We start from the raw sequence: 27,032 nt of genomic DNA, 5'->3' as shown, positions 1-27,032 counted from the left end.
ATAACTAAGATGTGATGGTGTGCCACAAACGATGCAACTGCAATTTTATTTGTTTGAGACAACCAAAGGTTCAGCTAAACACGCATGATTCAACACGTAAAGAGATAAAAGGAACGTGTAGCAACTAGAAAATTTGCGATTAGTTAGCTTTAGGACTATGAACACAGGCAGAGGGTGAGCCAACCTGTCAGTGAGCCTATTTCAATCTAAAGGATTTTACAATAGCCTTGTAAAAATGTTTAAACACAAAAATCTTACCTATTGTACCTTTAAGAAAGGTTAATGAGTTTAGGGTTTTGCGCAAACAGCGAGCTCATCGGTCCAGGAACTTCAACAGTGATTGTTTTTTTTCTTAGAAAATTCTATAATGGCTCTGATCAAATTGATTCTTGGTAGCAATACATGACAGTGATAGACATATGATGCCAATTAAATCTTAGTAGATTCTTGGGAGCGAAAAAAGATTTGGAATCGCAGGGACTCACGACTGCCCTCGTGCCATAATTTACAGATATGTCCCTACTGGTGAAAACGTAAAACAAGCATTTCAAAATGTTGCTTATAACGAAGTGTTGAAAGTATTTCTAATAAATGTCAACCACTGAACAAAACTCGGTTGTTCTGTGGCACTGTTTCAAATTCAAATCACAAATAATATTGAGCAGATTTAAATGTTTTACAAACATGAATAGTCTTAATAGGTAAACTGAATTGATTCATAACTAGATGTATAAACTATACGACAGGTTGCATTCTGAAAACATTTAATATTGATTCTTGGAGTTAGGCTATGCATTTCATTTTCAATGTGTTCAAATACATTGGAATCAAGTCCAATTCCCGGCCCTGTTAACCACAAAAAAATACGATAACCACAATGCACTGCTCAACTGTCATTGGTGGCCGTGTTGTCACAAGTGAATACAGGTGACTAGAGTACTGCAAGCGGTAGCCTACTGTAATTAATATCGTGGAGCTCCCTAAAGTACACAAATAGCTCCTCGAGCGCGGCTTCGTTTTGAAGAATCCGTGTGGTTGATTTATTGAGTTTAGTGGAAAGCTGGGAGTCTGGCTAGCTCCACAGGTGGATATTAATCGGGAGATTTGCACAGGGACACATTATTGCTCTGCGTGATAACTGCAACAAAATTGAAATTCCCTTTACTTGATCTCGGCTCTACTGTCTGACCTTCAGCGGGTAGGTGTTCTCCAAGAAAACTATATAGCCTACTTAGCTAGCTGAGTCCTCTCCATTGGAGTTTGGGCTCTTAAACTGGCTAATTCGATTATTCTAGTTTTTTAGTCTTTGGCGAAATTTCACTTGTAAATGCGAAACTGTTGGGAGCCTATTAGGCTATTTGCTGAAACTTTTTCCTGTTGAGTAAGTTAGTTCACTGCTGCAAGCTAGCTCATTCTGTAATATCAAATCGACACCACTGCACGAAGTGTGTTAGAGGAGCGGAGGCGAACGATTGACACTTGATATAGCTACATTTCTTTTTAAAGTTTTGTGTATCGAGGTGTTGTTACCTTTCCAGTATGCTCAGCGGATCACATACGTTATGAATTGGCGTATAAGTACGATAATTGTGTGATTTTTCTTGCTCGGAAGAAAATCAAACGGGCAAATATTTGTGGCAAAATGTGCTTTCTGCGTGTTCCTAATTACTAAGTCAGGACTAAAGATGGTTCACATTGTAGATTTTTGTCAATGCTATGTACTGTATTACCATCAAGTCAGCTATAGGCAAGCTTGAAATTAAATTACTTGCAGTATCGTATGGAGTGGTTCTGTACAGTCAGGTTCCTGCTCGCCGTACTAATGTCACCACCTAGAAAATCAGCGAAGATAGACCTCTGACCGAACCCCACTGAGGGGTACTCTATTTACATCGCATAAATATAACCCCTCGAATTATTTTTAAGGCGACCGGAGTTGGTTTCAGAAATGCACTGCCGCGCACCAGCTGTTTGTATTTACATGGAGAGCGTGTAGTCTTTGCTACCTACAGTCGGCCTGTTACTGTACGAATGCAAAGGTGTTGTAAATTAGGCGTTGTACTGCCTTACCTGCAGTCTAATGGCTTTCGGAGTCGTAGGAAGTAGGAGTGCTGTGGCACATGTGAACTTGTGCTCCCGAGCAGCATATTATTATTATTATTATTATTATTATTATTATTATTATAATAATTATTATTATCATTGTTATTATTATTATTATTATTATTATTATTATTATTATGAATTGTTATTGTGCATTTTCTCGAAAAAGGCCAGAGAGTTAAAACAAGAAAACGACAGGCAATGTGAAGAAGAAGCTAGATGGAAACTGTTCGATTGAAGTGTTTTAAAAATGTATCTTGCAAGGCTATTTTTGGGTTTATCGTGATGTGATATGCATTTCACTAAAGCATAAACACTTGCAGTTTCAGGCAGGATGTGCAAGTCTTTTTTTAACCTAGCTCTTCAAAGGATGTCTTACTCTAAATCCAGCCAGTTACAGTAACTGCTGGGGTCCTGTGAATGCAATGTTTTGTAGGTGGAAAACAGGACAAACCTTTAGTTTAATGCGGTCGAGAGATATGACCACATCGAAACAGACAACCTGCAACTTTTTATTGTTTTGAAACCAGATCCAATGTTTAAGATGGTGATGAAAAACGGTCTTAAATGAATCTCTGCTAAGGGATATGCTGTGAGCGACAGAATTTCGACTGTATCCTTGGACATACTATCAACGCCCACATTGGTGCCCCTATAAGGCTCTGCTTCTTAGAGATATAAAGATATTATGTACTCTGTACCATTCAACTCTATATTTGATGTGCACCTCATGAGGCCTGTAACAAGGTCCAGCTTGGGGGAAAGTTGAATGGTAAAGGTTAGTGACATGTCTATTTTAAAGTGAAACGGCCATTTTTGGATTCAGAACCCAATCTCTGTGGTCATATCTCTGTTGAAACCATAAAGAATCTGAACCATGTTGCAGTCCACATTTTGAAACTGGCCAGGTACATTTCCTTGGTGTGTGTCTACATTTGTTATTGTTGCTCATACTTACCCAGAGGTTTAGCACTTATCTAGAAAATGTGAAATTGATTTCAAGGAAACTGCTGAATATTTTGCAGATAACGGCTCTAGGTGACTTAAGCTCCTGACCTTACTCAAAATATTGTATACACATTGGATTTGGTGTAGGTAGGCTACATAAACTTTTTCTTGGTTATGATTAAACCAGTTTTTATCATACTTACCATTTACTTGCTTGAAATTGCACTTCATCCTAAATTCTCAAATGCAAGATAGAATCCAAGGTTCTGTTTTTATACATTTGCCCACATTTAGGGCATGCAAAAAAACCTTCATTGTTCATGCATTATGACTGTGCTATCTTTGTGTCATTAAACCTTTTTTTTCTTTAAAAAGAGCTTAGGCTCTTGGTTATTATTCGATATACAATAACTGATCATCTTCAGCAAAGAAGCGTTGAGCAGGTGTGACATTATTGCCATTGTTGGTTCTATTATTTTGCACTCTTTCTATTTTAATTTTGACTTCTTTTTTCATTATTTCCTGAAAATGGTATCATTTACAGTAAATGTGAAGTATAAATTGGTCCCAGTCACATTGTGTATACGTGACATTACATCACAATATATTACATCACATTGCATTGACATTCATGTCTAAGGGGAATTACATGCCTTGTGTTTTAACCACAATCGTGGGGATTGTTGGTATGGAAGATGGAGGTAGAATCCACATGCTGCTGTAGAGCTCCTATGGGATTAATTTAGCTTGCGTGCTCTCCAGGGATAGCGCAACCCCACTCCTCCAGCACAAAAACAGGCAGTTTGGAAGCTGTGGTGCCCTGGAATGAGGAATTGAGACATTTTCATTTGTACACCCTAGCAAGTGTTTTCCGTAATATCTCTTTGCAGGAAACAGGGGTCTTTGTATTTTGAAAAATGACCACAGGAAGCATCGCAAAAAAAAACGGTGGCCGCATTATCTCCCAAATTTCTCCCGAAGTCTTTTGCTGTTGGCTGCAGGTCCACCTAGCGTGTGTCAGCCAAGCTGGACCGTCTTGTTTAATAACACATGGTAGTACAGTATCCTGTTTGTGCTATGATGTGGCAAAGCCTTTAGGCAAGGGCAGGCTCATTAGTTTAAGCAAACAGACGGTGTTTGGCTTTGCTTTGTTGGAAAAAAAAACTGAGAAGGAGCTGAGAAAGTGGACAGATGTTTGGAGCCTCGGACTGGCGGTGCGTGTTGGTAATTGGGCACGGGCTGGTGTGAGCTGAGCTGATGAAGTGGGGCCATTTGTGAGGCTTTTAAGGTGGCGTCTCCGGGAGACGGACTCGGCCAGGAAAGCACGCATCATCCGCTCACGCTTTTGAGGAAGATTTACTCCACTGAAGAGACCAGTGAATCGGGTCCTGAACGACAGAACCGTAATTAGTGTTAGTGTGTGGTTAATGTTTAGTTAAAACAATTCCTACCGTTTTAACCACAACATCCTCCATTATTTCAAAGCACCAGAATATGATCATTGAAAATTACTCGGAGGAAGCCCTTTCATATGCGGCTTCACCTGTAGTTTATCACTTTCTACAAAGTGATAAACATGGACCCCTAACTTTGATTTGCAGTGAAAATGAATGGTTTAGCAGGACGTACAACTCAGCAGCCCCAGACAGGACACATAAGTGGGCAAGGCTTGCTGTAGTTCCGTGGTCATGTCACAGTAGGAGGAGTTTTCAGTCTCCTAATCTTATATTGACATTATAGACATGCAGGGAGGCCTGTAGCGTAGTGGTTAAGGTACATGACTGGGACACGGGGCAAGGTTGGTGGTTCGATCCCCGGTGTAGCCACAGTAAGATCTGCACAGCCGTTGGGCCCTTGAGCAAGGCCCTTAACCCTACATTGCTCTAGGGGAGGATTGTCTCCTGCTTAGGCTAATCAACTGTACGTCGCTCTGGATAAGAGCGTCTGCCAAATGCCAATAATGTAATGTAATGCTCTTCCTTTTCCTGTAACATGGGCTGCTGCGTATCTGAAACAGATATTTCCCTACACTTCTCCTTAGGACTGTGTGTGTGTGTATGTGTGTGCATGTGTGTGTGTGTCTGTAGATTTCTACGCATTTATGTGTGTATATATGGTTCCATGCCTGTGTGTGCATATGGCTCTGTGTTTGCATGGTTTATATTTTATGAGTATGTTCGGTTCTCTTTTATTCGATGTGCGTGTATGTGGTGGTGTCTGTGCATGTTTGTGTTTTTGTTTGTGTCAGTTGTGTGTGTCAGAGGCCATTTGCTGTTGCCATTTTAATGTAGCAAACATAAATCGACTTCCTCTTTTGTTCTCAGCTCAATGCCTTATTTCTAAATCATTTCCTCTTTTGCAGGAGTAAAAGACTCTTACGTTTGTGTCCTCAGGCAGCGATCCTATTCTTTCTCAAAGCCCACTGTGCCAGCCAACTGAAACCTAACACACAATTCACCTTTAAACTGCCTGGCATGCAGGCACCATATATGGAATTCCAGTGCAGCATTGCACAGATGACCAGCAATGGACAGTGGCCACAGCCTTCTAGGCCGCATGCCTTTCAGAATAGTTTCCATCACAAGTCTGAATGCATTATGGGTAATGTAGTTTGTTATACTCTTCGTGCTCTAAGTTTGGTGGCAGGGTTGCTTCACACATTGATTTGTTTTCTAAATCTGGAAGTCTGAAAGTGAGAATTTTACCAATTAATATGTTAAGCCATATGAGTATGTGTAGTTCTAGTTTTTAGTTTTAGCCTGCTGTGGTAAACCGCTTACAGACTTTGTCTTTCCTATTCATTTTTCCAGCCTGTCAGCTTCAGAGTTGAGTGTGTGTGTGGATATGACTGTGTGTATGTATGTGTGAGACTGTGTGTGTGTGAGAGATTGTGTGAGAGATTGTGTGTGTGCCTTCTCATTGAGCCGCAGGAAGGCCAGACGTCCATCAGTTGGCTGCGTTTCAGGTGCACACTGATATGTGTTTTGAAGGCTGCAGCATTTGTGGCCAAGTCAGTGTAAAGTATCGTGTGAAGTGTTAAATCCCTGAGTCCACCATGCGCCCAACCTGGGGGCGCTTTGAGATTCCAGGAATCCATTAAGGATTCCTTCTGAATCCACAGGATGCCTATGCTGACCTTTGCCCCCTGCTACTGTGTCCATGCAGTGTCCAGCCCAGAGAATGAGGCTGAAGTCCTTATTTTAAAACCTTAAACAGCCCCTTTCTGGTCCCAGAGCGTGCTCTGGTCAGGGCCAGCTATCGGAGCCTGGCTGGGTGTGGCCATCAGCTGCAGCGCGTTATCTTAGCCACGCCCCCACCCCCAGCATTCTCACCTCCACCAATCCGGGTCAGGAATGCCGCCCAGCTTGTTTCTGTTGTGGTACTGCACATTCTGAACGTTGCTTTTTAAAATTTGTATTTTGACATTTTTTAAATCTTTTTCGGGAGAGCTGCTGTGCACTATCACAAGGCAACAGTGCGTAACGTGTCCAAAAATGGCAAAGTGGCGCACGTCATAGGCGTTGTGTAAGCACAGGAGACACCCCCCCCGGTGACCTCAGTGGCGAGTGCAGGCCTTCAGCAGTGAATGTACTGCCTGCTGAGGAATGCTGCATTTAAAAAAAAATTGCTCGTTTGAGGAAAACGGTCTGACTCAACCTTGGTGTCCCTCTCCGGGGGGAGATCGTGAGTCTGGAAGCTCAGCCAGAGCATTTTCTGGCTTTCCAAAGCCCATTGTCCTGCTCTCCAGCAACTCTGTTATGAAACTGCCCACCTACAGTCTCTGAAACACAGCAGTGTAGTGAAAGACCCCAATCGAAATGCAAATGCCGTGTCTTTCGGCCCACAAGCTACGGCCCAAAATATTGCTGTTATTCTACAGCACTCTCTCACTGCATCTACAGCAATGCTCAAGCAGTGTAATATCCCCGGTCTGATATTTTATGCAATGTGTTCCATCTGCATTTAGTCACCTTGGTGCATGTGACTGTTGGTGTGTTGTTTCTGGAAAGTTTTTAAAAGTTTCACTCGTACCTTTTTGTTGTTGTTGTTCTTTTTTTTGCCTTTGCTTTGTCAGATCGAAAGCTCCAGAATGTTAAGGTTATGGTAAATGTGTAATTTGTGCAGTGCAGACTGTTTTCAGACTGTCAGTAGCAAACCTACTTTCAGCCCAACTCAACTCCACGGCTGGGGAGATAAACACACAGCCATTAGAAGTCGGGAATGCTGGAGAGAGCAAACTGAAGCAGCAGTCATGTTCACGGATGGCGTAGTGTAAGGGCTCCTCTGCCTGGGGGCTTTATAATGGCTTCCCGACAGCAAGAAATATCAGAGGCAGTACGTCGAGTGTCTGGGAAACAGACAAGACACGGGGAAAGGCTATAGGAGGGCATTCTGCCCCTCAGAATAGAAATAAAAAAATAAAAAACAGTTATATCCCTTTATCTAGGTTCCCACAGGTCCTTGGAATGTTTCACAGTGCTTGATTCTGAATGTGTGAAATTCCATGTTGTGAATAGGGTTTCTTTATGTTTTCTAGGTTTTTATTCAAAAAGCCAGACTCGTATTGAATTCCGCATTGTGAACACGCAGAGCAATATATTGTTTTCATAGATGTATGCATCGGTAGCTTCCAGGTCCGCCCTAACCCCTCCAGCTTTTGAGGGAAGGAAAATTCCAGGACTTTTCACCAGGTGATACCAAACAAGCCGAATGTCTTGTTTACCTTGTGCAAGTCATGCTGACTGGTTAGTGGAATCTGAGCACTTTTCCTGCATGTTCATTAGAAAACATGGAAAATAAGTGTTTCCTTGCAGTATGCAGCTGTCTTCAGCTGGTTTCCAGTATGCTATTGGTGCTGTTGAAAAGCATGTGGGTCAGAAACCTTCAGTGCTTGGAAACAGTGATACAGTGTATGACTCTCACAGACCTCAGAAAGAATGCATGCACACTCATGAATACACGCACGCACGCACTCACACGCACATGCACACACTCTCTCACACACACACGCACACACACACACTCCGATATGTGTGGGGACATGAATTTGAATTTGAAAGAGTGATCGTTTCTGCATGGGACGTTTCCTACTCCCATGATTCCCGGCATGCATCGGCCTCCTCCGCATCCTAATAAGGGGCGGGAGGGGGTGTAAATTATGGACGGGGGCGGACCCGGCGCACTGAGGGCTCCTTGTCCTTCAGATGGAGGCGACTACGACCTTTGACCTGGTTTAGGAGAAACGGCGGAGGCGCGCGGCGTCCCAGAATTCACGGCGGGCAGAGCTGGGAAGCCGCGGTGACTCAGGCTTTCCTCCCCGGTGACATCGTACACCGACATGCGCACGCACGCAGTGCAATCACCACGGCAGCCGGGCGGGCAGGGGGAGGAGCCAGCGTAGGAGCAGGGAGACTGGTGCGCTGATAGGAGCACACAAGTGGGGTGGGGACAGCGGAGAGGAAGTTGCTCGCAGAAGGACGCTGCACTGTGGTTAGGCTACTGAGCACCATGCCGTCTCCTCTGACTCCCCATGCCGTCTGCGCCCTGCCTGCTCGGTGATAAGCAGCTGTGCTCACGCTGACTTTAAGTCTGCTACTCTGTTCGGTTGATCGGATTGGTCCTGTAATTCCTAAATCGACCACATTGCTTTGGGGAGAGTCTGGCGTGGCGTTATCTGTGCTGTGGCTCATAAGCAGCTGGTCCGTGGTCCAGGGGTTGTGGGTTTGACTCCCTAGTGAATACAGCTGTTGCACCTTCAGGTAAGGCAGTCTACCTTAACCGCTACAGCGCCTACAGTGTTCTGCTCTTGAATAATGCTGTGTAAAATGTAGGCTGTTGCATCAGTCATCAAATGTGAAAAAGTACTGTAGATTGCATATCATCAAAGGTGAAATACTGATAGATTATACGATAACACATATGACAACACTTTCAGTTACGGGATGTTATAATTATGCTGTGATTTAAAAAAAATCTTTTTCAGCATTCATATAGAACTAGTTATTTTGTTCTAACTATTCCGGAGGGTGGAAATGAGGAAATGGGACTTTTGTTGGTGTGATTTCAGCACTTTTATGTGTAATCACAGCACGCAGATTATTTTTCTGAGAATGACGCATACAAGACAGTTCTGTTGTCCAGTTCTCTTATTTCACAGATATAAGCAGTGGACTGTTGCACATTTTTATTTTGTATTGTAAGTATTTGTAAGAAATTACAATTGGAAGTTTGTTCCAAAAATATCTCAGACTGTTTACTGTTAGAGGTGTGTTGGGTGAGCCATAGATGTTAGTTTGTGAATTTTGTGCTCACAAATGAGGAACTTTGAATTCCGTTGTCATCTTAACTTGATTGTGAAACTAACACTCTATGGCATCTAGGGCTGCACGATATGAGCAAAATATGCAATATGCGGTAGTGTTCTTGAATATTGTGATGATGATACGACTTGGGATAAATAAATATTGAAGAGTGCAGTTCTGTGTGTTTCTTTCTGCTTTAGGTACACGGCTAACATTGACCCCAGACAATGAATAGCCCATGCCCACTGAATAAAAATAATTAAATACATTATTTCCACCATGCTTTTTTTGAACCAATTGCACATGAACAGGTGATCAATTTAACAGAACATCAGTTTTAATATACGCAGTTCCAGTAGTCTGTTGCAATGTGTTGATATCTTGATGGCGATAAATATACAATTTATCGTGCAGCCATAATGCCTAACACTGTTTTGCCTGATGTGCTGTCAGACCTGAAATAAACTGCTGCTCTGTGAAGCCATGGTTAACCCATTTATAAACCACACCATGCATTATCCAAACACCTGCCCTTGTGTGCAGGAGGCTGGCTTTACAGAGTTGTATATGTTTTAAAATTTGAGTGGCAAGCAAGTCCAAAGCAGTTCCGATCGATGAGTTAAAAATAGGAGAGTAATCTGTATTCCGCACTATCACCACTTCCGTTACTACAGATGTTAATGGGCGCTACTATCAGTACTGCTACTATGGATATGAGTATTTTTACATCCTCTACTCCTCCTAGACTACTGCTGCTCCCACTGCTACTCCCTTACAACTACTGGTGTTATCACCAGCCTACTGGGATTGATCATAAGGTCTCTATTGAGTCATGTGATGGTGATGTAATGATGATGATGCGGTATATTATATTCATTGATCCGACATATAGAGAACTTTTCCCAACAAAAAGTAATACGATTACAATAACGTTTTTAGATTTAGAATGTGCTGATGGTGACTCTGGTGAGGGTTGACTAAGAAGAAGAAGAAGGCGGTGGTGGTGGTAGTGATATATGTGTTTTGTTGCGCTTTCCTTTGGCATTTCTGCTGTGAGAGGTAGAGGCCAGCAATCAAGCACACACTGTTCTCGGTGCTCTCTCATAAATAGGCAGGCCTCAAACCTTGCCATGCTGAGCAGACCTCAGCCGTGTCCCTCAGCGGACCTCAGTAGTCGCTGAAAGACTCATTTCTAATGGCATTATTGACATTGAATAAATGTTACTGGAACTTGATCATCGGCAGCGGGCCCTGTCGGCGTTTCTCTGGGCCCCGCGCGGCGCCTGCAGACCGGTGTTATGTACGCCGTCCTGCATCTGGCGCCTCCAGGTTGTCAGCAGCGCTGAAGGTCATAGCTAGCCTGGGTGGCTGTACGGGGAAACCTGCAGCTATACAGCAGAACTTTGGCAGCTGCGGGAGAAGGGACATCCATCAGGGGGGAAAGTGTGAGAACTGATCTCAGCTCCGGTCCCGCTCACTGAAAGTTGATTGGGGAGGAATATGGAGGTAACGGGAGAGGGGGCTGATGGGTGCGGGCCCGGCTGGACGTCCGTGCCCCCTGCCAGTGCCCCAGCTTTAGGGCAGCGGCCGGGTCGGCCAGCGTTAGAGTGTAAATACGTGGCATGCCTGTGGTGTGAGGCAGTGTGTCTGAAATACAGCAGCCCTGCCGGGGGGAAGGGGGGAGGGGGGGTGTTGAGCGCAAGGTGTTAGGCCTGTGCTCTGACATGTCTTTCTGGGGAACATTTTTACCTTTTATTTGTAGCTACTCGTATAAGGCTTTTTTCTGGGATCGTATTATCTGTGACCACTTCATCAGGTAGATCTGTACATCAGTCATAAAAGCTCATTAATGCAAGTCTCTAATCGGCGATTGCGGCAGCAACTCAATACATAAACACATGCAGGCATTGTCAAGAGGTTCAGTTGTTGTTCAGATCAAACATCACAATAGGGAAGAAATGTGATCTAAGTGACTTTGAGTGTGGAATGGTCGTTGGTGCCAGACGGGGTTGTTTGAGTATCTCAGAAACCGCTGATCTTCTGGGACTTTCACACATACACAACAGTTACCAGAGTTACCAATGGTGCAAAAATACATAAAAAACGTCCAGTGAGTGGCAGTTCTGTGGGCAAAAATACCGTGTTAATGAAAGAGGTCTGAGGAGAATGACCGGACTGGTTCAAGGTGACAGTAACTGAAATAACCTTGCGTTACAACAGTGGTATGCAGAAGAGCATGTCTGAACGCACTACATGGCAAACCTTGAAGTGGATGGCCTACAGCAGCGGTCCAAAAAAGTCAACAACAAGAAAAGGCTAATAAATATTCTTCTCAGAAATAGAAGACAAATGCAACAATAAAACAATTTTCGTGAGAGGTGAAATTTTGTATACTACATTCATGTTTCAGTGTTCAGCTAATACATGCAGCAGATAAAATACATGTCTACAGTTTTACTGTAATTCAGTATATCTGTAATTATCAGTAGCAACCCAGCTGGTAGTCAAACCCACTTGAAGTTACCGGCCCATTTCTCTTACTGGTTGTCATTTGTGAAGTTGAAATTGTGGCAATTCCTAGATATTAGGAGTATTTTCTTCATGACGGGGAACTTTCTGTGGCATGGGTGCTGATCCATTGCGGTTGTGTGGGGTGATGCACTAAAATCAGTAGTCACCCCATGCAAAACACTTCCCTTTTCTAAATTCCTGTGAAGATGGTTCATGTTGCATTGACAGTGCAGATCCAACTCCAACTCCACACGTGTGTTCCGTGTTCCTTTAGCTCTGTGACCGGCATATCTGTAGTGCAGATGCTTTTACCCAATGCAACGTATAACTAGCACATTTCACCTGATAAGCACCACAAGAGCTGGATAATGACTTATATTCCATCAGTGCTGCCATCAAGGTGCATGCCTCCAGACCTGCAGAACACAGGCAGGCTTCATATTTCTGCTTCTCTGCTTGGCAGATCACCTTTCCTCAGGCCATGTTTTACACGTTAACCATTTATACCGCTGGGAATGTACCGTACTGTTCACAAGGGCGACGAAGGACGCGACAACAGGACCCACCCCAGGGCTGCACCCTGTGACCCCCGCACCTTGTCCCAGTGCCCCAGTGCCATGGAGACCGTGACCACCTGCAGTCAGCCATGACAGCTCTGGGAATGACTCGGGCGGGAATACTAGGGGCAGTGTGGCTGCTTTGCTAGCGCATTTGCTACGGTTACCAGGAGAGAGGGGGCTGACTCTGATTCACTCGGCAAGCGAGCAGGGGAGTTACTGGAGGAAGCAGATGCATAGAAAATAGAGGAAGAGCCATGACTCACAGTTTAGTAACCCTCCTGATGTTTTTCTGTCTGTGGGGGATGGGGGGGGCGGGGGGTTGTGTGTTTGTATGTGTTCATGAGTAGCACAGGCCTCTTAAACTCTGTAGCCTTGTTATGAATCAGTCAAATAACCTTTAGTGTATGTTAACACATGGCGTGTAGCTCTAGCTCATGTAGACTGAAAAGGCCCCAGCCAAAAAATAATGCACTGCAGTACTTATACAATATACTGTCAGTTTAATACTTTCTGTATTATCTGTATTAGGGTATTCCTTTGCGATTGGGGTATCACCGGAGAGCTTTGCTTTTAGTTGAACTTTTGGGCGTTTACCGGTTACGACAGTTTTGAGATTTTGGGCTGTTACGACTGAGTTGGGGTGTTAGCATTGTAGGTTTTGGTTGAACTGCATAGGAGGGGTGTTCCTGCAGTTAAGGGACAGTGGAAGCGTAGAGTAGCTCTCTTGTCAGAGTAGTTCATAGTAGCTTTAGCTCCTTTAAGGTACGCTTTGTATCTTCTAAGTCATTTTGGCTAAAAGGGTGTGCTAAATGTAAGCTGTAAGTTTAAATTGAGTACTGGTGCTTTGGGGTGGTGTCGCTATGCTCAGTACCGTGGAGAACAGACTTCTGCTAAAAGGGGAACAGAAAGAGAAAGGGCTATTTTAATCCACAGTGTCTTACTCTGTAGAGCAGAGAGCTCTACCTGCACGCACTGTCTAATGCAGTGCTTTAGAACGCACAGACTTGTATATGTTTCTGTCAAACATATTGTATAAAGATGAATTAGGCTTGGCATCATCATGATATCAAACATTTGTTTCCTAGAAAGTTTTTAGGAATGTTTTTTTTAACAAATGTACACTCACTTAGCACTTTATTAGGACCACCTACTTATTCATGCGATGATCTAATCAGCCGATTGTGTGGCAGCAGTGCAATGCATACAATGATGTAGATATAGGTCAGGAGCTTCGGTTAATGTTCACATCAACCATCAAAATGGGGAAATAATGTGATCAAAGTAACTTTGACCGTAGAATGATTGTTGGTGCCAGACAGGGTGGTTTGAGTATCCCAGAAACCCAGAAACTGCTGATCTCCTGGGATTTTCACGCACAACAGTCTCTACAGTTTACAGTAAGCTGCAGTTCACCAGGCAAAAGGTGCTGTTCATGACAGAAGTCTGAGGAGAATGACTTTGACTGTGTAACTTGGTTTGTGTTGAAATTGAACTTCTACAATGTGGCTGGCTGATGTGGCTGTTGACTGAAAATAACCTTTTCCATGGTTGAAAATATTATCTTTTACCAAAAATGTGATAGACAGAATTAAAATCACTTCATATCCAATGTCAGCCGCATAACGATATATTGGTAGTGCAAAGTTGAACTTCTGCTGAGATGAGACTGGTTTGGCCCTCTGAGCTCACAGCTTTGGGCATGCCTGCTGGGTTTTCTCTCTGACACTTCCTAGTACTCACCACTTGGGGCAGCATGCATTGCCAGGAAACTCTGAACAGACTGTGACCCCTGTCATGTCTGAGCTAAATAAAGTGAGAACAACACAGGCTGTTGGTAAACAGACTACAGTGACATACTTTACATTTCTGCGACAGATCAAACACCAGTAAAAATACACGCATACAGAAATACACATGAACATGAATACATGTTTATGTACTTGCATGCATTCATACTGTGCATACATACATGCACATACACTCACATACATTCATACACATGCATAACATACATACACATGTGCATAAAAATGTGGACACAGCATACGCACGTATGTTTGTTTCTGTTTTCTAGTCACAACAGACCGGCCTGCTCGTGGTCTGTGTTCCCTAGTGCTGTCTGTGCTGCTCTACCTCTGAGAAAGGGGAAGCCCTGCCGTGGGACTGTCCGAGAGGGAAGGGGGGAGTACGCGACACACGAGTGTGCTCGGTGGAAAAGGTCACCCACGAGACGCGGCAGCACACCACACATGACCCTGCCGTCAGTTCCTCACTTTTACCACCGACCGTATGCTGGCACACTCACGCAAAACACTGTTTGAGCAGACGTCCTGTGATGTTCGCAAATGTTTAAGCACACACATGCCGGCCTCCGTTCAACAACATTGGCTTTTACTTAAACTAAAACTTAAAATAAAATAGGTTGGTGAGTTAACTCTGGCGATACGAATGGCTGCTGTATTTAATCGTCAGTATTGACTAAGGGCAGAGCCGAGTGATTCCCGGTCACGTTTGAGTCAGCGTACTGTAGGCATATGGGGCTGCGGCTGAGGCACGAGCCCCAGACGTATCAGGGCCCCTGTGTGGAATTCATCATGCTGAAGGTGTTCTTCTCTCTCCTCAGTGACCTCCAGGGCCTGCTGAGGACCCCCGCGCCCCTCGCCCCGCGCCCCTCGCCCCGCGCCCCGCGCCCCGGCCATGGCCTCCCGGATCGGCCTGCGCCTGCAGCTCATGCGGGACCAGCTGCAGCAGGAGGAGCAGCGTGAGCGGCAGCAGCAGCAGCAGCAGGCCGCCGCCCGCCAGTACGCACAGCAGCGCATGCCCGCCCCGCCCACGCCCGCCATCAACGCCCCCGCCCACTACCAGGCCCCCATGCAGGTCCCCGTGGAGGTGCTCCGGGTGAGTGTCCACACCAGCGGCCAGGGACTCTGTAGTGTCGACGGCCTGCGGGCGGTCTGTAGCGCAGTGGTTAAGGTACATGACTGGGACACGCAAGGACGGTGGTTCAATCCCCGGTGTAGCCACAAAAAGATCTGCAGAGCCGTTGGGCCCTTGAGCAAGGCCCTTAACCCTGCATTGCTCCAGGGGAGGATTGTCTCCTGCTTAGTCTAATCAACTGTACATCGCCCTGGTTAAGAGCATCTGCCAAATGCCAATAATGTAATAATGTAGACTACCCAGAAGGACATATTTGTGTGGTTAGTTTCATGTCCAGGGAAATGTAAGTTTCTTCCTCTTTCTAAACCAAGTGTGGCTGGATTGTTAATCTCAATATTACTCTGGATGTTCTCTGCTTGGGTATTTATGGGTATTTCTTACATGTTACATAGCACCATAAATTCCTATTGCCAACTGTCCTCCTACTTCTGAGAGAGCAAACGTAGGGAGGACTTAAGGAGCTGACCATCTTGGGTACCATAGAGAATCTGTCTTGGTAGCATTTGGTACATGGGGAGGTATAATGGAGTTATCAGTGTGTAGGGGCTGGGGAAGGGCTTTGGATAGATTTTGGACTGAGTAACTGTGGCTTTCATCTAATCCTCATGGCAGCCTCATCACTGAAAACTCCCCAGTGTGCTCCCAGAATAGACTCCTCTGTATGGCCACTGTACTCCTGAGACCAGTGAGCAGGGGGCGGAGTTACATTGCATTACATTACATTATTGACATTTGGCAGACGCTCTTATCCAGAGTGCCGTACAGTTGATTAGACTAAGCAGGAGCAATGCAGGGTTAAGGGCCGGATCTTATTCTGGCTTACCTGAATACACACCCTAGTGTGGGTGGAGCCCTTGCGCAGACCTATCACAGAGCAGTGATGCTCTAGCCCTGCAGGAATGGTTTTAGCCCTGATTCTGGCATGGCGTGGCCGTCGATCACGAACAGAGGCAGGTAGGCGTGCTGTAGGCGACTGTGCAAAAATGTGGAGGGACAGCTCACTGGCGCCTCACAGAAACGCAGATAACATCCATAGATGGTTAACAGCATTTATTTCCTCATGCAGGATGATTTAGGTAAAGTTTTTTTTCAATTTGTTCCCACCCTAATTTGGAATGTCCAGTTAACTATTTAGAGCCGTATTCATGCAGCTGTCCACACTTCTGATTCAGTGCAGTGTAGAAATCTGTGGTTCTCCTCCTGAAACATGCTGCTTCACACACAGCAGTCGCCAGCCAAGCTCACACAGAGGTGAGTCAGAGGAAGACCTTTCATGTGAAGCTGTGCCTAGGAGAGATCCCACACACAGCACTACCAGCCATTCTGGCTGAACTGGGATTGGTCGCTTTGGGCCTTTGGGTTGGTAGTTTTAAATGAGCTTGTTAGAAACACTATTCGGCTCTGCCTGAATGATCAGATTAAGAGTAGTGTGCCAGAAGAGTGTGTTGTTTGAATATGTAGATATAGCATATTTATTTCAGCAGAGTTCTCTTTCAGTTTGTGTGGATAGGACATGGGGCAGGAAATGAAATGAATAATGATGAATGGTTACCATGGCTGTGATGTTCTGACATATCCTGAGCTACCTTTTGCTGATAGTGGCAGTGTGTTTTTCCCCTGGCACTAGTGTTTAAAAGAGCAGGGCTCGCTACCGCACTACTAATTTCAAGATTTGAGGCAAGTTTTTCCACCTTATCACTATAAGCACTTTGAGTGTCAAGAGTAGTGTGAAAAGCGCTGTGTAAATGTAAAGTCTATCTGTCGAACGTTTGCCAATATGGTAAGAAAGTGTCAGTAAACGGTAATGTAGAACAAACTAATTTTTCTGCTTGAGATAATAACTCTCTAAGTACTTGTTTGACCTTCTGTTCAGACGTTGGGATGTGTGTGCTGTTCTGGTTTTTATTATGAAAGGAATGTGCCAGTCATCCCTGACCCAGTATTCGACCCTCCTTATATTCCACAAGATGTATCTGACACCTCCTCTGATACCCTGTAAAATTGAAGAGGGATCATTTTAGTTTCCATAAAACACACCCATAATTAGGCCTAGAAGGAGAAAGCACTATATTTTATTGTGACTATGTGTGTGTGTATCTACTGTATGGTAGCTTTAATATTTTCATGGGTTGAGAAATGAAAGGCAATCAAATGATAGCAGGACAATATAGTTTATGATTCACACAATGACCTGTGAGAAACAGTCATTACTTGACATAACTCTGACAAGCTGCGCTGATTAGTTTGCTCTGAAATCTCTGAAAGAGGCAGCAAGGAAGGAGTTCAGAGAGAAAGACTTTGAACAGCATCCAGTGTGGTAGTTGAAGCCACTCAATAAACTGAAGGGTAGGTGGGGTTGAGTGTTCTTTTAATTTTTGTTTATGTAATCAGTGTCTGTGTGGATCACTGGTCAGAGCACTAAACCCAGCCTCAGGGATTTAGGTGAACGCCTTCCTGCTCTACCGGTGACAAATAGATTTTTCCAGAAAAACTCCCAGCAGTCCCACTGAGGTTCCTGCTCTTAGTGTGGCCTGCTGATGGCCATATTGTCATTGAGAGAGGGAGGGTTCTGGTCCATACTCCATTACACACCAGTGTTTTTCTCATAAGTATTATTTAGATATAACCTTCAGAAGAGGTAAGATGTAAAGCATGGAGTGTGTGCTAGGGGCCCTTCTGAGCGTAGACAGACACACAGGTGTAAGGAGACACTGCTGATTTGTTTTTGCATAGTTCTTTGGGACTCTATGTTGATGAAAAGAACAGACAGCACCAACTGAAATGGGAGGTAACCGAACACTGTTCTGCCCTTTTAACGTGGCGATTGCTCATGTTGCTGTGGCGATGCCTCGAACCCTGTGTCATTGAGGGAATACCCTGTCAACCATCCCTGGACACGCGGTTGGGTGAGGGATTTCAGAACTGTTTGGCCTGGTTAAAGCGGTCTGCCCAACTGAGTATCAACACATGGCTATGGCTGACCTCATTCTCATAGGAATCCAGGAGTCTCAAGGTGAAACGTTTGGTTGGTTTTTATAGTATTATATATTTGGGTAGGGGAATTCATACGCACACAGAGAAACTGACATGTTGGGTTTTTTTGGCGACCTGCTGTATGAAACTGCTGATGGGGTTTCCCCCATGGCTTGTCTCATGCTAGCTTTGCCCTGGCTGTAGAAACATCTTGCATATCCTTTGTAAACACCATCCAGGCACTACGCCTGCCTTAAAGCACCTGGCACCACGAGCGGCTTCTCTGCAGTCTCATACACATTATGCACACACACATGTGGGCTCCTGAATTATTTAAACAAAAAGGGCTGTATTTAGTGCGCAGCACAGGTAATAATCACAGCACAGGCTATTTTCAAATGTATATGAAACGATATACTTTTATTTAAATACATTTATTGTCATGTTTCAGTGGGCGGTTTTTTTTGTAATGTAATTTTTTCAGAAAAACATCTCAAATAGGTCTCAAAATTATTGCCACCCCTAACAACTATTGTAAATTGTAAAGTGAAATTGACAATAAAATTTTACTTGATTTAGTTCATCTCAGTCTAAAGGAACTATGTGTCATTCCATCACTTCCTGTTTCACTGGAGTATAAAAATGAGGTAGAAAGCGTGCAAAATCCCTGTGTCATCAATCAGAATGTGAAAAGAAAAGATAACAGAAGAGAGATATGGTAATTGACCATCACATGGAAATGGGTACAAAAAAACCCCATAAAATTATCTACACATTTTGTCCTGCACTGGATAAACTTTTACATGGCACCAGATATATGGATATTGCCACATGCAGTGAAGATATTCAATGCACTTAACAGGTGTATTAACTTTGCTGTTTCAATTGCAAAATGCAAATTCGTAGGCAGTCCCATTGGCTGATTGTGAAATGAGCTGTAACCTGTTGCGTAAATAAGACATTCATTTTTGTGTTCTGCTCTTGTGTTACAAGTCCATTGTAAATCTCTTCCTGTCATTGAAAAAGGCTCACTAACATGTTGACTCACCCTCTGCCTGTGTTTATAGACCTTAAATTCGGGTTTCAAAATATACAGTTGACGGCCCGACACTGTACCAAAACATTGTATAGCTGTACAAAAATTGGTTCTGATTACCACACTCAATGGCATTTCAACATCTGCCCATTTATAGAGAAGGAGGAGGGATAAACAGTGTTGTGGTTTGAAGGTGTTTGTTCCTCTCTTGTCCAAAATTACCCATTTTACCTTTAATTTTCATATCGTAAAAGCGTCAATAATGAATACTTTTTTTTTTTCGTAACTTTTTTTTTGAGTTACAACTTCACCAGATAACTGGAATGACCCGTGCCAATGATAAGGATGCGGCCATGGTGCTCTTTAGCAAGGTTCCTGAACTGCTTCAGTATATATGCAGCTGTATAATTTACTGTGTATAAAAAACCTGTGTATGCTGCTCTGAGTACACCTTCTACATGCCTGTAAAACTCTTCATTCTGAAATGAGATTGTGCGCATCACACCTTTTATAATGAACTTAATTTTAACAGCATAGTGTTTGAAAATCATCAAGTGTCTTTCCATTTTTAACATTTACAGAACATTTACAAGACACTTTCTTCCTGTGAACTTTAAGCGATGGTGGATTGTTTTTTATTGTTTGCTAAAGTAAGACAGTCCTTACTGTTGTTAATCATTTCAGTGATACAATGTGAATAGCCCTATCATCTTTATGAGATGTGATTAGCAGGTTGATGAAAGTTCTGAGGTGTACTGTAGTGGAAATACAAAGCTCATTTTGATGTGAGCTGATAGGAGCATCATGCTGTTTAACAGACTGATCGTGAGGAAGAAATCCTTGCTTTCTGGAGAGGGAAAAAAATATATGTTAAATTTCTGGATTATTGCTCAGCACAACATCCTCAGTGTCCAGGCTGTGGTAACCTATTGCTATATTAGCACACTCTGATGAGCTGATTTGAGCAGATTTTTGTTTTTTGTCTTTTAAATGAACACGACATTTCTTGTTAACGAGTAACCAAATACCCGTTAAAATTGAAACGGGCTCACTGAATAGCTGACTAGCTATTGCTAATTTTTTATACATTAGCTAGTCAATGGGTAGAGCAGTGAAATGAACCCCCCCTCCCCCCTTTCCGATCCCCCCTGGTGTGTCTCTACAGGTGCAGACCCACCTGGAGAACCCCACAGACTACCACATCCGCCAGTCGCAGCGGCAGCAGCTGAAGCAGTTCCTGTCCACCACCTACGCCACCAAGCAGGCCGTCCACGCAGTGACGGGGGTCCAGCCCTCGCCCCCGCCGCCCCCGCTCATCCAGCCCGCGTCCGCGCCCTGCCCCGCCCTCGTGCCCTCGCCCCGCATGCGCACCGACCAGCTCATCACCTCCGCGGGCAACAGCGCCCCCAACAGCCCCATGGCCATGCTGAACATCAGCTCCAGCCAGGAGCAGGAGGTACAGGAAGGAAGCGCTTGTGTCCGTCTCTCTGGGTTATCTGAGCAGACAGCGAAATCAGTAGCGCCTCTCGTAGCGTTTCCTTTCCTCCCTTTTGAACATCGCTGGCGGAGGCGCTCCAGCAGTAAACACATCACAGTCCTGTAAGGACAGCACTTACATTAAAGGAAGCGGAGGGCCCCTCCTCTGACAAAAGAAGAACACCTCAGCATGTCACTTCCTGTACTGGAGGGCAAGAGGGTCTTCTTCCTCAGCACTTTCACTGGAGCCATTGTTTGGACAGGAAGTGACCTCATCTGACATTCCGTGTGTAAATGTGGCTCTGATTGGAATAGGGGAATGTAAAACTAGTTATTTTATTGCCTCCCTCTGTTTTAAGTTACATTAGGGCTTGAAGCTGAAGTTTTACAATTATTTAGTGTAATTGGAGTAAAAATAAAGTACATGATTGGATGCATCCATCAGACACAAAGATGACCATGACTGGGGGGTCTGGTTAATGACTCCCTGGTTCATAAAAAACATTTTTAATTTCATATGTGAAAGTGAGCAGTCTGAGATGGCCTTGAAAGACAGTGGAGACCTTCCAGAGTGTTAACTTCATTGCCATGGCAGTTTAACTGCGCAATTACTGCACGTGGGGTGTAATTATGGTTTTAGGAGTTACTGTGCACCCAGCCATCACTTATGAGTCCTTTTTAAATGCTGCAGACTTTGATCCACTGAACTCTTACACCCTCAACCACCACCCCCCCCCCCCCCCCGTCTCTCACACTCTCTCTGTACCTTGATGCTGGTTTGGCACTCTGTGGATGCAAGTTACAGTGCTGAGGGACCTGCATGCACACACAGAGAGTAGCCATCAGAAAGAATGAATGTGAACATTGCGAGAGTCAGAGGGCTGTATGCAGGTCCATTCCTAACTGAATGTGTCTTTGCTCATTGTGAAGTAAGGATTGTTTCAGCAAGCACCATATTCATTTATGAATATGATGACTCTGTTGTGACAAACCTTTCTGTTATACAGTGTATTGTGAGATCTGCCTTCTGAACAATACTCATTTTATTTTCTTCATCTTCTGGTGACAGATGGATGAGGTCATTGATGACATCATCAGCCTGCAGTCCAGTTATGATGACGTCTCTGCCTATATTGACCCTGTGGCTCATATGCCAAACACAGTGAGTGCTGTTCCCTGCTGGAATTAACTAATTAATGAATGAGTGAATGAATGAATGAATGAATGAATGAAGAAAGGTTCATAATGAGACACGCTGGCAAAGGCATCATTATGCAAACCCCCCCCCCCTTCCCAAAGGATGTGATACACTCTCTGTCTAACTGAACAAGTACGCTTTTACGCTTTTATCCAAAATGACATGTCAAAGTGCATTTAACACAGTAATTATAGAGACTGGCAAAGTCACAGGCATATACTGTAAGTGCCACCATCAAGTCGCATACCTCAAGACCCACAGAACGGGAACAGGGATCAGTTTTAGCAGCTGTATTTGAATTCGCCAGGCTCTATTCTTCTCAGAAGTCTTTGATCACTGGATAATTGTCACTGTACAGTAGGTGCTACAGACTTTTTCCCTGCACTTGCATTTTGCACTTCTGCAAAAGTAACTGTAAACATATTTAACTCATGACCCTGAGACCAGATGTGAGTGTGGAAATGTGATGATCTGTGCTGATGTGTGCACAGTTGAAATAGCCAAACAACTTGAGTTTCTCTCCACAATGTGGGGGAATGGCTGTGGGTAGCACTGTCAGAGCGTTTGAAATACCTCGGTGTAAAATCATCAGAAAACATTGCTCCTCACAGGGCTGTTTACGCTTCTGAGAGACCGAGAGGGACGGACTTCTGCTACTGGGTTATTTCAAGCAACTTCTCAAAATTAACAATTAAACTGCAGCCAGTTAGAGTTAAACTTGTTTACAAGACATTTTTGAAGGGGTGGGGTGTGTGTGAGGGGGAGGGGTGTGTGTGTGGGGAGGAAAACAGGCTGAAAGTCCAGTGGGAGGAAAGTTCAGTGGATGGAGAGACACAGCGGGGGCCAGGGCTATAGGGGCAGTGGGGGGAGTCAGTCTCTTTCCTGGGATATGATGTCGCCGGAGGTGTACAGCGACAGCCACATGCGATCAGACTGCACGCACAGGATGAAAGACTCAGGGAAAAAGTATGCCATCGTGGAGCTGGTCAACGGAGAGCAGTTTCATCTGGTAAGAAGTCTGAAACTTCTACTGACATTTTTTTTTAAACGTGAGAACTGCTTTACCATTCAGCAGAAGGTTCAATCCTAAAACTTGGACCATAAGAGGCCATCTTTGAGTTGTGAGAATTGCTTCACCATGCAGTATTAGGCTGGTTGCGATATTTGTTTTGGCACATGGTAGCTTATCCTTGGTGTAGGCTTCCGCTGCTCAGTGTGGTCCTGACCCACTTCTCGGTGAGCAGTCTGATCAGGTCTTTAGCTCTTTGATCTACGAGTTGCTCACTGTTGTGTAATTAAGCAGAATCAAAGGCTTTGATTGATTCATGTCATTGATTAGCCCTGTAGGTACTCTGTCCATGTAATATCCTCTGTCTCCCAGGCTGAGTCTCCTGCTCATGATAACGCTATGAATGAGAGACGGGCGTCATTAGGAAGAGAGAGCAGTTGAATCCTTCCTGTCCACCTTTAAATGCACTCACAAGTGGGAATTAACTTGGATAAACTGCCAAAAAACCATACCCTTTTCCACTTGCAAAAGATGTGATTTTCTGATATCCTACTCTTATTTTTGTTTGTACACTGTTTTTGGCAGTTATTTTCTCTTTAAATTGAGTAGAGCACTGTGAGGATTAAATACAATCCAGGCGTATTCAATTGCAGTGGAGGATTCAAGCAGATAAAAACCCAGGAATCTGAACAATGCGTCTCTGAAGGAAGCGTCGGTCTTCATTTAATAAACTTCAGCACTGAGTCACTCAGTACAGTAACTAATCTCAGTGCCTAGCAGAAATGTTCCCACCATTTTTGCTTTGTCAGGACAGTGCGGTCTGCTCGTAAACACGCTGACGGTTCCTCTAATACACACATATCAGCGGATTTTTCAGGTCTTATTGATATCGCAAACAAGCGTCTCATTTAACCCCAGGCCTCTGATGCTGCATTATCATAATGGAACATTCCGGAACATTCAGAAACTCTTCCCTGCTGCAGGAGAGAAATGTTCTTTTGGAGTTTTATTTACAAGAAAATGTCATCTATACACAGACTGCAAGGTTTTTATACTTTGCCTAAGAGCCCTACCTCAGTGCGTGCAAAACATTCTCATTACAGGAGAAATGAATATACATTTTATTTTTGTCTTGTGTGATTTCGACTTTAAACGGTGAGTAAATGTTTTAGTTTTATGCATTTTTTTAGAGCTGTGGTAGCATTTTGTTTGAAGTCTTTTAGAAATAGTTTGACTTGTTTTCCTCCCCTTGGGTCTTGCGAGTGGCTGCTCAGTAGTCAGAACAATAAAGTACTTGTTGGTAGATAGGAGAGCTTATCTTTGCAGGCTCATTAGAAGCTCAAAAGGTCTCTGCAAGGTAACATTGACGGTGAAATACGCCAGGATATAGCAGGGATAAGACCAGCGATAAGAGATCCTCTGATAGTCAATGATTTCTTCTGTATACGTCCACCAGGCGCAGTCAGAAGGCTATAAGCACTTGCGCTTATCTGTGGGTTATCTGAAGGCTATCACCGCCTTACAGCTCTCCACTAAAGATACGCATCCACTGTGTGTTGAGCCCAGTCTTGATTTGAGCTTTAGCTGTTTACCAGTTTTACGCAGAACTGGTCAACCGTTAGTTGGGAATCACAGGCACCATAACCCATGTAGGATGTAGACTCTTTAGATGTTCAGAGGGGTTTTTTGTGCTTCCTCGCAGCTGCCCCTGTCCAGCAGTCACCTGGATGTGTACACGGGTCCTGGGATGTCTGGTCCAGCCATCGCCATGACCAGCAACTCCTGTCCCGCCAACCTGGCCGTCAAGAAGGAGATGTCGGGTAAGAGCGCCTCATAGAGACAGCTGAGCATTACTACCAGGGAGATTCTGCACAGCTGCAACACACACACTCACACACACACATACACACACGTCATGTACACATCATTAGAGCCTGAGCTTGAGATGATTTATTTCCATTCTGACATATCTGTGTTTGGTGCAATGCATGACGCCGTAAACTGACTGTTTAGAAGGAGCGGCTCAGTCCATGTCTCCTGACTCCATTTTGTTTTTGCCAAGATGCAGAAGCACGTGCCATGGCTAAGGAACGACAAAAGAAGGATAACCACAACCTGAGTGAGTGTGTTTACTTTCTCTGACTATAACCACAACCAAGTATATTTACCGTCTCTCAACTGAGCAGTTGTGTTTGAAATCACACCGCCATTCTGCTTGAGCATAGTTCTGTCCTGTCATTTTAAAACCACAACCAGAGATCGAGTTTCTGCTCTTTTCACACACCATTTATGGAGCATTTGTCCGGCAGGTATACAGGCATTTAACCCCATACCACCATGGGGAAGTAGCTGACCATGTACAGCACTCTTTTGGGTCATTGATCTGGAAGGTTCTGTTGTGCTGGCTTAGGAATGGCATCCTTAGCTGATTGGCAGAGGGAGGTGCAGTTGCTGTGCTTGTTCCATGTTCCCTGCTGGCATGGGTAATAAAACAGAGATATAGTGCTGGTGCTGTCACAGTTCTCAGAATAGTCAGAGGAGCTCTCCACCAATCACAGAGTATGTTAGTGACAACGAATAGAGCAAAGCCATTGCTACCTATTGGCTAGAATGCACCAGAACCTTTGTGAACTTCCACTTATCGATTGATCAAGCTCACTCATATTGTTTCCAGGACCTAAATTGGCTACTAGTTGAACAGAAACAGCATTCCAGATATTGACACCATGTTCTGCAGTCTACCCTCTCTCTACTTCCCGTAGTTGAGTATTTGTGCTGACATAAGCAATTAAGCTTTTAAAGCAGGCCGTGTTTAGGCCAAACTGGGATGGATAGTTGGTTTTCAGAATGCGTTTTAGACTATTCAGACTTATAGCTAGTTTTCAGAAAGTGTTACAGAGTTTGAGCTGCTTTACAGAGAGGGGTTTGGCCATGCTGAGGCTGATAGCTGGTTTGCAGAGAGGGGTTTGGCCATGCTGAGGCTGGTATACAGAGAGGGGTTTCTCCATGCTGAGGATGATAGCTGGTTTACAGAAAGGGGTTTGGCCATGCTGAGGCTGGTTTACAGAGAGGGGTTTGGCCATGCTGAGGCTGGTTTACAGAGAGGGGTTTGGCCATGCTGAGGCTGATAACTGGTTTACAGAGAGGGGTTTGGCTATGCTGAGGCTGATAACTGGTTTACAGAGAGGGGTTTGGCCATGCTGAGGATGATTGCTGGTTTACAGAGAGGGGTTTGGCCATGCTGAGGATGATAGCTGGTTTACAGAGAGGGGTTTCACCATGCTGAGGCTGGTTTACAGAGAGGGGTTTGGCCATGCTGAGGCTGGTTTACAGAGAGGGGTGTGGCTATGCTGAGGCTGATGGCTGGTTTACAGAGAGGGGTTTGACTATGCTGAGGATGATAGCTGGTTTACAGAGAGGGGTTTGGCCATGCTGAGGATGATTGCTGGTTTACAGAGAGGGGTTTGGCCATGCTGAGGATGATAGCTGGTTTACAGAGAGGGGTTTCACCATGCTGAGGCTGGTTTACAGAGAGGGGTTTGGCCATGCTGAGGCTGGTTTACAGAGAGGGGTGTGGCTATGCTGAGGATGATAGCTGGTTTACAGAGAGGGGTTTTGGCCATGCTGAGGCTGGTTTACAGAGAGGGGTTTGGCCATGCTGAGGATGATAGCTGGTTTACAGAGAGGGGTTTTGGCCATGCTGAGGCTGGTTTACAGAGAGGGTTTTGGCCATGTTGAGGCTGGTTTACAGAGAGGGGTTTGGCCATGCTGAGGCTGGTTTACAGAGAGGGGTTTGGCCATGCTGAGGCTGGTTTTCTGGGAAGACGTCATGGTCTTTGTGGCCTCGTGCTGATGTGGTTTAGGAACTGGCATTTCTGCTCTCTGTGCTGACTAATCACTTCTTTATTCTGTTGCGGTAACATCAGCTAAGAATCACTTCAGCTCACAATGTGGCATTTATTACATAATTTATTGGCAT

The 27,032-nt window shown here is 44.5% G+C and overlaps 1 protein-coding gene across 4 annotated transcripts in view; it reads left to right on the top strand.

Annotated features, from left to right (window-relative positions):
• The first annotated feature begins 980 nt into the window (after positions 1 to 980).
• Positions 981 to 27,032, top strand: part of LOC133138647 (transcription factor EB-like) — a 30,080-nt gene continuing 4,028 nt past the window's right edge. Inside the window, exons 1-6 of one of the 4 annotated variants that reach the window (XM_061257577.1) lie at positions 981 to 1,198; positions 15,048 to 15,313; positions 20,536 to 20,826; positions 21,916 to 22,008; positions 24,756 to 24,873; positions 25,116 to 25,172. In XM_061257577.1, the coding sequence (XP_061113561.1) occupies positions 15,122 to 15,313; positions 20,536 to 20,826; positions 21,916 to 22,008; positions 24,756 to 24,873; positions 25,116 to 25,172 (751 nt within the window). In that variant the 5' untranslated portion in view covers positions 981 to 1,198; positions 15,048 to 15,121. Of the gene's footprint in view, positions 1,199 to 8,501; positions 8,811 to 15,047; positions 15,323 to 20,535; positions 20,827 to 21,915; positions 22,009 to 24,755; positions 24,874 to 25,115; positions 25,173 to 27,032 lie in introns of those variants that run through there. The other 3 variants (XM_061257576.1, XM_061257574.1, XM_061257575.1) reach the window with 3 other exon arrangements.

The sequence above is a fragment of the Conger conger genome, chromosome 10, assembly GCF_963514075.1.
Source record: "Conger conger chromosome 10, fConCon1.1, whole genome shotgun sequence".
NCBI lineage: Eukaryota > Metazoa > Chordata > Actinopteri > Anguilliformes > Congridae > Conger > Conger conger.
This window is presented reverse-complemented; position numbering and strand designations above follow the sequence as displayed.